The sequence below is a fragment of the Octopus bimaculoides genome, chromosome 2 (genome assembly GCF_046866305.1).
Source record: "Octopus bimaculoides isolate indiv1 chromosome 2, ASM4686630v1, whole genome shotgun sequence".
Classification (NCBI taxonomy): Eukaryota; Metazoa; Mollusca; class Cephalopoda; order Octopoda; family Octopodidae; genus Octopus; species Octopus bimaculoides.
The window spans coordinates 69302404-69316562 of record NC_142929.1 but is presented as its reverse complement, the minus strand read 5'-3'; the positions used below and the strand labels follow the sequence as shown (position 1 = coordinate 69316562).

The 14159-nt window shown below is 33.1% G+C and overlaps 1 protein-coding gene across 1 annotated transcript in view; it reads right to left on the bottom strand.

Moving 5' to 3' along the window:
- Nucleotides 1-8164, bottom strand: part of LOC106879517 (serine-threonine kinase receptor-associated protein) — a 30783-nt gene extending 22619 nt beyond the window's left edge. The window contains exon 1 of the mRNA XM_014929140.3: nucleotides 7914-8164. Within this exon, the coding sequence (XP_014784626.1) occupies nucleotides 7914-8028 (115 nt within the window). The 5' untranslated portion in view covers nucleotides 8029-8164. The remainder of the gene's footprint in view (nucleotides 1-7913) is intronic.
- Between the last annotated feature and the right edge of the window lie 5995 nt (nucleotides 8165-14159).

Here is a 14159-nt window from a genome sequence, read left to right as displayed (position 1 = left end):
GCTGAGTTTCGTGTCCAATGAAGGAGACGACGTTGGCACAGGTGCCAGTCAGTGCAATAACAGAGTCATAGTGACCAATATGAGATAGTTCCAGTAGAGTATATGGCCAGGTATAAATTGTTAACCTTCAGGATTAACAGTTTACAGATGGTCATAAAGGTTAGACTGTCTTTCACAATCATAATTCTTAATGATCTAATGCTTTAATTTTGAATAGGTACCAAGTTATGTGCATGTCATAGATATAAACAGTAGGAGCACTCTATACTGATGAGTGTTTTGTTGACTTGCAGAGGTGAGTTTAAATCTTTTCGTGGGGCAAAAGGAAGTATTGAGAAACTACTACATTTGTATGAATCAAGTCTGACAAGTCAAGGTAAACAAATTCAAATGATATATATCTAGAAACAGCTAATTGTTATTATGATAATAAAACTAAACAATAAATTATCTTTTTCACAGGTAAAATGCTTTCATTATATTTGATTCAATGGTGAATAAATGCCATGAGTCAGCAGAGACTTGGAGATGAAGTTATTAGATCTAAGATGAAGTAATGGCAAAAGAAAAGAATAACAGAATGAAGAATGATAGAGATTGTCTTCTGTTTGCTATATATTACTTCTAGTATAATTTATGATGTTATTGCATCAAGCCTGGCGCACCACCAGTCCTTTGTTTTGTACCATTCACTAGTACAGGACCCACCTACTTTCCACTCCCCTTGTTGCAACTCATATCACTCAATCCCAGCAGCTCATCTCAAAGACACACTAGGTGGTTATATTGGGCCACTACGCTCCACCTTCATACTCCTCGCCTGTACTACTTATGAGTCATCACTGTTTCACTTTGTCTGATATCATACTCTTGTTCCTTTTCTCCCACACATCCTAATCCTCTGTCATTGCTCTATCTCTTCTGGTCACACATTCCGGGTCTGTCATCATTCTATATCCAAAATCACATTGCCTTAAATATATATGTATATATATACCTAACTCGCAATACTCCTATCACTCTACCCCTTATCATACATCTCACTCATCACTATTATTTATGTCTCACTGAAGCCTCTCACTTTGTAAAGAGGCTGGCAAACAAGTAGGTGTTTGGGGTTGTGAGATCCTTTTAGTCTTGTCAAGAACATAACACCTTTCTAATACTGATACCAGAAAAATGAAGCCAGTACACTTAGTAAAGTGGTTGGTGTTAGGAAGGGAATTCAGCTGTAGAAACTATGCCAAAAATTAAATGCAAATGTGATGAGATTTCTCAGACAAATTGAGCAGCATGCCCAAATTACATGATAACTCCAGCTGTGACGATCCTTTAACCCATGCTAGTTAGGAAAGCAAATGTAAAATAATGATGATGATGATAATGATGTCATGCTGAGGACATATTTCACACATCACTTGACATTTATCATTATTAATCACCATCAATATTATTAATCATGACAATGACAAGTAACAGGTGTACGAATAACTTCCAGGAAATATACGTGTAATCATATAATGCAATCTCCCAAAGGTCAGCAAGAGAGTTCACAAATAGATCCCTAGATGCAAAAAATGAAAACTAAGTACTGAAAAGATGAATATCAACCTATAAAAATTTTAAAAGAACTTGTGTTAAAATGAATTTAAAGCTAAAACATAGCACTTATTATAACCTATTAAAAATTATAGAATGTCAAAACAGTAAACTTGACCTTTAAAGGATTAAAGAGAGTTTTTCAGTCAGCTGGACTGTAAGTGAAACTGTCTCAAAACATCAAATGACATTTTTCATATCAAAACGGTGATAAAATTCTCAGCTTTAAAACAAATAATGCAGCAAAAAATCATTATAAACACATTTGAAACTTCACAGAACAAATGAGCTTCTTTGAGTGAAATATGAAACTGAGGGATGAAGAAAAAAAAAAAGACTTATAATGGCAGTTCTACTAAATTCCATGTGCATAAATACATATTTTTAACTTCTGAATAAAGTAGATAACATATTTCTTGTAGATCATGGAAATTTTTTAACATTTCAAAAACAGAAAATGCAGTTTTGTCTAGTCGAACTAACAACTATCGTAACTATAAAGAAATCATATCTGAAAAGTTAGCATTTGATTTCAATATATATATACGAGTCAAAGCTGTTTGATTCAACTGTTTTGATCCATACATGTAACTCCCAATAAATGTGTTGGGTGCTCTTCTTTCGTTTGTCCATTCACTCGTGTGTGTGTGTGTATAATAATATAATATATATATATATATATATGCATACATATATCTCTCTCTCTCCGTCTTTCCCCTTTACTCTCTCTCATTGTTCACACGTGACCATCGTCCATCTTTCTTTTCCTCACATGATCATCTTTCATTTCTTTCTGTCTGTCTTACAGACCAGATGTATTCTTATCTGTCTCCTCTTCTATCTTTTCCCTTGGCAAAGACAATATTCCATTCTTCCAGCATTTGCTACCTTACCTCATCTGGCCTAACACCCCTCCATGTTTGTTTTTGTTTGGTTTGTTGTATGTTTCCACTGTCCTGTTTTTGTTACCAACTTTGACCCTCCGCAAATCCCAAACTTTATTTTGGTTTGCAGGAGCAACTGTCTTTTTGAAGCCTCATATTGTTGTTAATTGCTCGAAATGAGGAGTAGATGGACAACCGACGACTGATGACGGGTCGTTTTTTATGTTACTTATCTTGTTTTCCATTTGTTTCTCTCATTGTTCACATACCAAAGTCTGTCTTCGTATTTCATGTTGTTTTTGTTTTGTGATGTCCTGTACCCATATATGCATATATATATATATATATATATATATATTATTTATATTAATATATGATTGAATGCCACGCATCCATTTCCCAGTAAATATATATATATACACACACACACACACAAAATATTTAGAAAAAAATCTCCATCCCAATCATTCCTCATCCTCTCTTGTAAAATGTGAGTAGCCATGTGGTCCCTCTACAGCAAGAAATCTGTTCTGGCTCCTTACATTCCTCTTCTAGCATAAGACTGCCTCACTCAGAGGTTGTTGTCTGGTAAGCTGCATGGTGACCTCACTAGTGCTAAGGGTATGATAAAAAGTACCCAGTACATGCTGTAAAGTGGTTAGCATTAGGAAGGGCAACCAGCTGTAGAAACTATGCCAAAGTAGATAATGAAGCATGATACTGTCCTTGGACCCATCAGATCCTATCAAACCATCCAACCCATGCCAGCATGGAACATGGATGTTAAGTGATGATGATGATGAAGCATCATCGAGATATACCTAACCAGCAGTGGTGGAGGATGTTCAGAAAGCATAGCAGCCAGAACAAGATCAGAGTTATTACTTCTGACGATAACCAAGGGTTTTTTTTTTCTCCCAGTAAAGGTAGATTGTATGATGCTTGTGTGTGAACTGCATGCTGTATGGCAATGAGACATGGGTAATAAATGAAGAAGAGGTGCAAAGGTTAGAAAGGAATGAAGCGAGCATGATCCAAGAGAAATATAATGTTAGTTCAGATAAAGACAAGGTACATGAACTGAGAGAAAAACTGGATATAATAGAAATCAGATGCCATGTGCAAGAGAGATGATTGAGTTACTACAGACATGTAATGCACATGGATAATGAGAGATGGGTAAAGAAGTACTAGGTGTACCAAGTGGAAAGAACCAATGGAAAAATAAGGTCAAAAAGACATGGACGTAAGTGGTGAAAGCAGGACAGGATAAAAGAATGCTGTCATGGAGAAGACTCAACTAACCTATTCAAGTATCAGAAAATAGACATGAAATAATTATGATAACATGTATACAATATTTATTCATGAAAATAATCTTCTGAAACATTTTTCACAAATGCAAATAGTTAAAAGCTTAGCCAACACAATTATACATCAAATGTCTTCAAATATGAAATTGATTTGACTATATCTAAAATTGCTAGCAACAATTTCAGAAGATGCCATGTGAGGGTATATGATGTAGAAGACAGTTTTGAATATATAAAATAAAAACCAATGGAAATTATGTACAAAACAAACGAATCATTTGATAAGAGTTTCTCATTACATAGTCATAGTTGGACATTCATTAACTTCCCAGTTAATTCAACTGACAAGAAGTCAATGAAATGATTATAAAATATTTCCAGATAATTTATATATTCATGTACATTTAAGGCAGTAAGATGACTGAAATGATAGTTTCAGCAAATATATATTTACTTAGTAGTGTAAGTGTGGGCATAGCTGTGTAAGTTAAAAAGTTTGTTTCTCAATCACATAGTCTCGGGTTAGTCCCACTGTATGGCACCTTAGGCAAGTGTCTTCTATAGCTCCTGGCTGACCAAAGTTTTATAAGTGAATTTGGTAAATGGAAACTGAAAGAAGATTGTTGTGTGTATATGTATGCCTATGAGAGAGCGTGTTCGTGTCACCTTGTCTTGACATCGCATGATAGTTGGTAAATAAAATAGTAGTGTCATTCATTTCCAATATTCAGTAAAAATACATATCTGGCCTTGGGGAAATATTACCTTACTTGGAAACATGTGAAGGTTGGTGAAAAGACGGGTATCCAGCCACAGAAAATCTGATCCATGCAAGAAAGGAAATGTGGACGTTAAACGACGATGATGATATAATAAACTGAGCCACATTGGTGGCATATTCATATCCAATACATGTATTTCTTTGTTTCTGAGCTGAGTATTTAATCACAGCTGTTGTGAAGAGAAAGTAAACATTTTCAAGAGTGTTGAGTATAATAATAAACCAGTATTCTACCGAAAACGAGTCACTTAACGCAAATGAACCTGGATTTAAAACATGATTTAATCATTATCAATTTTTATTTTCAATATTCAGTAGGTGGTGTTAAATTCAACATCTTCCTAGGTTAACGTTTTTCATAATCATTGGCATTTTTAAAGGAAATGTTAACGAAATGAAAATCGTTAAGATGATCAAATTTCACATTAACGTGATACATTATCGTTTCAATGACACTATGATGCAAAACAGAAATTTGAAGATTTATCCCCATAGTAACTATACTTAATCCTAGACAAATATTGATATCACAAACATATCAGAGACGCAAAATGTTTGGATGGATAAAGTATTAAACTAGCATTATACACATCTTGAGTTTAAATCCACTGTGTATTGCTGTATATTTGGGCAACGCACTTGTAATATTCATTCATCTAGACAGATCTGGGAGTCTTAACAGATCTGATGTACCATTCAGACGGGAGTCATGTATGAACCAGTGTTTATAAGCTCATTAGGAGTGTTGGGTGTATTTATCTGATATTACGCTTATATACTTGGTATTATGATGCTTCTGTTTTTTTTCTTCCATACAATAGTCTACGTCTTTGTATGTATGTGCATGTATATGTGTGTGTGCGTATATATATATTCTGTATGTGTGTGTGTGTGCGCGCACGAGGACATGCACACAACAAACTATAATCCTTTAAATAAGTATTACCCTACACACCACACACAGCGTTGAGTAGAATCAAGGATTTTAAAGAAAATTTCCAATAAAGGCCAATTAAGGAGCTGTTGAACTGTTATTTGATATTCTGTTTATTCATTACAAAAGAAAGAAACGAAGAATAAAAAAAAACATCAGTTATTCAGCATCAGATAGAGAGAAAACAAAAAAAAAGATAAGAGTACAAGAATTTAAAAAAAAAAAACCAAACACTGACAATTTACATTAAACTAGAATCTGGAAGACAAATAAAAAAAAAAAAGGGTTTAAGAAGCTAATTGTACACTTCTCAATACATTAATTTAAAAGAATACATACGAACAATCAACTATTCTAGAAGAGGAGCCACCATTTACTTGAATGAACTATATTATTGACTTATTTGTGTAACAAGTCTAATTCTTCGCAGAAACCACATCAAGACACATTAGATATATCATGCTGAAAATGTGAACATGCTGAGATTTCAGACTGATTATAGAAAAGCAGGCATTAAATAGCTAATAAACAAAGATTAGAACTGTTGGTAAGGATTAAAGGCGATGTTTCGATACAAGTTCTCTCGAAACATCGCCGGATTAAAATTACAAGACAAGAGATTAGAATGCTATGTATGGGTTTGGGATTATAGCATTGCAAATATTTATATTTTTCGATGAGGGACGGAAGAATTTGTTAAACAGAATCTTCCAGATGACAAATACAAATTAAAAATAAAATTGAAGAATATTTTAATTATCAATATATATATTAGATAAAATTAAAATACTCGTCAATTTTTAAGTATTATATATATGGTAACACAACATATATACACACATGCTACATGTATACATGATATGAGAGGTGCGAAACTGCATTAGCCCCCCATATATCATGTGTGTAAACACAGACACACACATATATACACCACATATCACAATCTGAAATATATTTTGTGTGTACAAAATAGCTTACAATATCATAAACACAGAAAATACTCGCCCTACATCTAAAACTTACAAAATGTTCTACAGTGATTTATGTATTTCATATTTATGCATTTGTTGAAGATGCAGATACTGATAATGTGAAATACCCACAAGGTATAAGATAACACGGAGAACAAATGAAGAATTTTATTTAAATATAATTTATAAAACAAATGATTATGCTTAAGTCTTCCTTGGGTGCAGCAATGATTTCTCGCTCTTTCACACACCATTGTAAAAGTTGAATAGAAAGAAGAGAACAAGTTAAATTATAACATCTACATGCAAATAACTAAGTAATGGGTCCCATTTTCCTTTCTACCTAGACAGAATTTTTGTTTCACACGCAACTAGTGTTATTCTAAAAATATCCCCGTAAGATCATATAAAACTTGACGCTTTAAGTTAACAAATTATAGATATCGACACATATATATATATATAAATATATAGTTTTAGGGAAAAGAACCAAGGTTCATGAACTCATCGATGAAAATCCACTGTGAAACTTAATTTAATTTTAATCTTTAATAAATTGATTTTAATTGAGTTTTTACCTGTAATTTTGGATTTTATCCCTAATATTATATCTATATATCTATATATATATATATATATATATATATATATATACATACATACATCCATACATACATACACACACACAAATACTTTGTAAGCGATCATCATTTGAGTACCATATATGAGTTAATAGATGAAATAACAGCTTAACACCTTCCCCACAAAGGTGTGTTATCACGATCTTTTCCAGCTGATTTATTAATCAATCCACACATGCCGATAAGAATTGACGTTTTGGAGGGCAATTTAATTTCAACGCGCATCAACATTTTTTTTCTTCTTTTAATAAAAAATATGAAATGTAGAAACAGTTGAGATGTAATTGAAGCTTAAATTCATCATAGCAGCTTCTTGTGTCGATCGAGGTGCTTAAATGGGAGTGTAAACCAGCTTAGCACTGTCAATAACAGCAAACATGTAAGTTGTCATCATGCGGATGTTAAAAAGTCTGTAGTTAATTAATATAGATGTTAATTAACACGATGACCGAAGAGCAACGCCGGTAAAATAAATTTTTTAAAAAAAGGAAAATAAATCGGAAAATTGTTCGATTGACGAAATTTGGATATTTTATATAAAATTACGGCAATTCTTTCCAAAATTACAATAAGAAAATAGTATCACGATTGCATAGCTAAACCCAACCGTTCCCAACTATTTGTAACAGGCGCACGTTATAAACACACACGCTGACATGCATATGGATATACACAAAACTAGATGCTAACATACATTATATAAATACTTGTATCATGTGTGTTAGTGTCTACAAACATTTATGGTACAAATCGGCTGCAAGTAATAGAGTGAAGTTAGTGTTCGACGAACCTTTACATGCGCTGATGAGATAGTATCCGTACTGGGTTATATCACTGAAAGCCAAGTAAACTACAGGCCGGGTATGACCAGAACAAGTGAGCGGTGTCTGCCTGAAGTTGGACATCTTCACCGAGAGAGAAGTGTGTATGCGTGTATCTGTATGTGTGTGCGAGTATAAAAATAGATAAATTTATATTTGTAGATTGGTTATCCTCTCTACGGTGTGAATGTGCGGTAGATGGTAAAACGCCGACAACTTCACTTCCGGTAGGACTGCACCAAAATTATTAAACCGAGTTGAATACAGATTTAAATGTAACGATATTTAATTTCGATATTTCGATGGGTGGGAAAAGTTAATTTTCATAAACTCGGTAATTGCTAAAATGTTATGATGCTAAAATATTTAAGCTAATGATTTTAATTGCTATCAAAATACAGGAAACAATATCAAAAAAAAAATCTCTCCTGTTATGCTACAAATTTTTTAAACTCCAAATTAGTTAAAATAATTTGAAGTAAAATATTTTCCTACCTGATACCCATGTTACACATACAAACACAAACACTCACACATACATACATACATGCATGCATTCATACATACATACATGCATGCATACATACATACCTACATACATACATACACACATACATACATACATACATACATACATACATACATACATACATACATACATACATACATACATGTGTAAATAGTTAAGTGTGAACTAACATATATAATGTTGTAAGGCACAAATAATTTTTCAGTCAACTGAAATTAAACCAGAAATGAGAAACAAAGTCATTAGCAATAAAAATAATTCTTTGTAAGGGGAAAAAACTCTGAAATTTGAATTAATTAAAAATTAAATGGAGATGTGCAGCAGAGAGGAAATTCTTTCCTCTATAAGTACAATTCCATACCTGTTTCACTCATATTTAATATTCTAAATTAAGTATCATCTTCCATGTACATTCAGCCAATACCTGAGTTATAGTTTGTGTGGGAAAATTATTCATTGATAGGGTAATTAGATATTAAGGATACTGGAAATTTTCCCAAGAGTGCTTTCTGTATGGTGAACTAATGTATTTAATGTAGTACATCAAACTAATTTTTAAGCAATTAAAGTTAGACCTCTAATATACAGAAAAATTATTTGTGTTAATGAGAAATCCTGTCAAAGAAAGCAAGAAAGAGAACCCTTAAATTTGAATTGATAAAAGATTAAATGGTGACATGCAGGTGTATACATGGATTTACATTTAACTATATGTTCTTCATGTAGAAGGCACCCTTAGGAAATATTTCAAAATCATTATTCAAAATTGTCTAATCAGGAAATAATTTTGCACAAGACAACTATATTCATTGAGATGTTCTAAAACCTAGTTATTTTTTTTTTACCCAATATTTCTCTGAGGAGATTTAACAATACCAAAACATGCCCAGGACTAGAATTGCCAACATATTTTCCAAAGATAAAATTCGGTCTCCACTTGATGTCATGTCTCCATTAAATTGTTTTATTTAAATTTCTAGGATCTTTTACCAAGCACTGTAATTAACCCTCTTGATACCAACTGAAACTGCCTCTGGCTCTGTAGTACAAACGTCTTGTTTTCAAAAGTTCTGAATTAAAATCTTCCACCAAACCTTAGTCACGATTTATGTTCCTAGCACTAGCCTAATGATAACTAAGTTATTTTACTAAATTTTTTTGTTATATTTAAAATTAATTGAAAGTAACACAGAACATCTCAACAGAAATATGGTAACAAAGAGGTTAAAGCAAATTACTTTAATTCTTAATTTGAGAGTAATTTAATTGATTAAGAATTTTTTATGACTTCCAGCATTAAGTATGTCAGATTCCATTTGACTCTGCACACACATGTATACATCTGTGTATCTGTGTACATACATGCATGTGTGTTGTCTTTGTGTCTAAAAAGACAAGGTAAGAAGTGCTTGCTCAAACTAAAATTATACGTATTAATTATTAAATGTAAAAATTATAAGATGCCATGACAGTCTGTCAATCAAGGTCAACCATTCACCTACACATACATGTATGCACAGGTCTAGATAAGATTTCTTTCAGAAAACTGGCAGTTGCCTATGCCTATGTATATAAGTCTCTCATCTCCACCCTACTGATGTTCATCCAAGAGAAAGTGTTGTCTAGAAAAACTCACATTGTCATCAAGTAACTTAATTTTATATTCTGCTCATTAAAACGTTTATGCCATTTATGTTTGCTTGGGAAGTTTCACCAAATTAGGGATAAAAAAAATTCCTGGCTATGTTTGTGAAGACATCTTAGCTGAACAGAGGATTGAACAATCTTTTTTCGTCTTTATGACTTCCTTTGAGGTTAGGAATGGGGGATCTTCTATGTATATTAACTTAAGCTACTCCTTGCCACTCATCATCATAGAGCTCAGCTCCAGCAAAACTATTTCTGTCTGAAGTTAAACTGAAGTTCCTTTTGTTGATACAGGCACCAAGTTTCTAATTTCAGTTGAGGGTCTGTGGAATTCCCGTGTATGAAGTTATGATATCCTCATTACACATTGTATAGGGATAGTATTTACCAATCTTAAGATTTACAGTAATGTCCAAGAAGTTATGTTGGTAGTGATAGTTACATTTAGCTCATTCCAAATTATTTTCCAATGTAAGAACAAAGGTGCTGTTAGTGGATGTTTTATTGTAAGGATTTTACACATTGTAAACAGGTGTATTCATCATTCTTCTCATCATCATTATCTTTTATTGTCTCTCTTCCACACTGGCATGGATTGAATAGTTTGACAGGATGTGGTGGTTTGCAGGAATGCATTATGCTCCAAAGCTCACTTTGGCATGGTTTCTATGGCTGGATGCACTTACGAATGCCACTCATTTTCTGCTGTCTATTGGGTGCTTTTTTCATGGCACTAATACTAGTGAGGTTGCCATGTAACTCACAAAACTAAGATCCCCATTGACAGAGTAGAGCTACAGTCAAGACAAATAGCTTTATGCTAGGTAATGAGAGGTTAACATATGAAAGAAAAGGCCAGGACAGAACAGCTTTCTTTCTGTAGAGGTACTAAATGGTTACTCACATTATAGAAGAGTTGATGGGATTAACCAAAAAAAAAAAAAAAAAAAGAGAGAGAAAATGCTGGTGATGAAGTGTTAGGGTGGACCTTCAATGTACAAGAAGGTGAATAGAATTCTCCTTTGAAATATCATGCAATGAATTTAACTTGTTCTACTCTTGTGCTGGACTCTCCAGTCAAAGAAGACATATGAGTGTTTAGCTTTTGCTGAATGACCTGCACAAATGATTTGTTTATAGTGATCAAATGTATGTGCTGTACATTAGCTCACTCCATCCATTAAATCAACATTGCCTGAACAGATACATGGTGTACCACACGTCAGGTGTCAAAGTGATCACAGAGCAAAACACGAGATGAAGTGTTTTGCTCACGAACACAATGCACCACCCAGTCTAGGAACTGAAACTATGATCTCACGCTCATGAGTGCAACATCCTAAGTATTTTATGTGATCACTTGTTGTTTTGTAACATACTCATAACAACTTAAAGTTTTAAATAAAGTAAAAACTATTAACAACAAACTATTTCAAACATATTTTAATTTAGATTTTTTTGTTAAGCTTACAATAGTTTCTGTGTTGTATAGTTCATGTGTCAGGCTATGTGCCAGCTTAAAGTTGGAAAAATTCCAACAAGAGAAAGGAAATGAGTTTGGTTTGGTTTATTGAATGATTTAGGATGTAAAGTAAATTTGAGAGTCATAGTACCAAGACACAAATTGTCTAGAAGAAGCATCAAAAGTTGCTGGCTGAAAAAAAAAGTAAAAATGAAATTTGGACATGTGATGTAAATGAGAATTTGAACTGGTGTGAGTGTACTTTTAGTTGATGGTTATTGGTTAAGTCAGATGTAGGCCAAAATTGACCAAGAACAGAGAGAGAGAGAGAGAGTGGGGAGAGTAATATTTTTTTTTTACATATCCAGTTGTTTGGTAAAGATGTTGCTATTGTTGATAATGGAAGTAACCTACTTTTACAAGAGTCTGAAAATGTTCTTCTAAGTTGGAAAATTATTGGATGACACCAGAATATTTAGACTTTCTGGTTTGAAAAAATATTTTTTTCAATATTTTAACACTTTAATATTAAAAGGATTAAAAGTGGTGAAGTGACAAAAAATGGCACAGTGTCTGACTAAATACCATGGAGTATTCAGTTACATTACTTGACATTTCTGAGACAATATCTCACCAAGGATCACTTTGTTTTTATTACTTCAAGTACCAGTACCATATTTGATGGTATAAAAGATGCTCAAAGATATTAGATGCATACCAATTTCAGCAGCACATATTAAGAATATAAAGTTTGTAATGCATTAAAGCATGTAATTTTTAAAGCAATCTTGGATATAGTTCCTGGGATGAATTTTTGAGATGTTTTGAGAGAAAAAAGCGTATCTTAAAATACAGTAACTGAATGCCATTAGCCAAAATCAATGATCCAAGCCAATACCAATCCCTGGAGCACAAATGATCAAAAATCAATTGAAAAAATAGAAGAACCCTACTAACACCTCAAGGTGTCATGATAGCACATCCCAAGCACAATGTTTGAAAAGTGTAAAACAGTCAATATTAAAAAGCAACAGGTTCTGGAAAAGACAAATGTTCCTCAGGAAGGAAAATGTCAAGCAGTAAAATTGATTAACTTTAGTAAAAACCAGTTAGCCAAATCTGAAGAATTGGTGCTAAACAAAGGGCTTTTTGTTACTACTATCAAGCAAATTCCCTATTTATACATTATTCCCAATCAAAAAATCAGTCATTGTGCTTGAAAAATTGGCTAAAATGTACTGAAGAAGATCAAACTTTGAAAACCATGACAACAAAACCCTCCAGAAGCATAGTAGATCAATCTACTACCTTCAGACAAGAGCAGAAGGGTAATGCAGCTGCTATCTCTGATAGGATATAACACTCTGACAAGTTGAGGGCATTTAAAAATCAGGATAACTACAAGAAGATAAGCCTTTTGCTACCACATTTTTTATTTTTCTTTCAGTTAATTTTTAAAACAATAAAGATTACAGTAGAATGACTTTGTCTTATTAAGTTCAGTTTCAAATGAACATAAACCTGGAATTTTAAAAGGAAGCTTTAATTTAGATCACTTTAAAACAGGATGTTAGTACCATAAAACCAGGAGGGTCTTGGGTGATTTGATACCAAAAGGTTTAAAGAAAAGCCTTGCTTCATCAACATTTTGTCAATTGTGCATAAAAACAACATTTTACTGACTATATAAATACAAAGAGCTTATACAACACAATAGTTAGCTACCTATGTATATATATATATATATATATATATATATATATATATATACAAACACACACAGAGGAAAGGCATCAAGTCTTAAAAAGCATCCCAAAGTACACAATAGCACTTGATGCAATCCTTTGCCTTACCAACTCCTGTCAAACTGTTCAGCCTATGCCAGCATGGAAGGCAGATGTTAAATGATGATGACATATGCATGTGTGAGAACTCTACAAAACACATATACTTGGGGTACCTTTGAGTCTATTGTTAGATGCAGACACTCACCATGTTATCTACTAAGTTTTTTTCTGATTAACATCCTTTCCCCACTCTTGGTACTTTTGGGCAGAACTTCTTCCCATGCGAAAAATTCAACATGCTTCACAGAACAAGTTGAGTACAAGCAAATCATGTCTAGCAAAATGATCAGTTATGATGTGGTAAACCTATTAACAATGATTCTAACAGACGGTGCCTTGTCAGTTGTCACGATTGTCAGGAGCAGACTAGAAAAAAACCCCAAAGTCTTCATGAGCACAAAACTACCAACTGGTCACTGCTTTCTGGTAGAAAATAAAATTTACCGTAAATGAAAGGGTTGGCTATGGGTTTATTATCAACAGTAATAGCTAAATCTATATGGAACACTTTGAAGATTCTAGCTTTAAAAAGTACCACACTAAAAATAAACAGCTCGATGATGAAATATGGATAACACCAAGTTGAACTTGATGTTATCCACATATATTAATTTAGTTCACCTAGAAGAGGGAAAGTAACAACAAATTACCATTCCTTGGTGTATTGGTTCAAAGACAGAAGCAGGTTTCATAGCATCAATGCATCAAAAATCAATAGCCAGTGAACTCT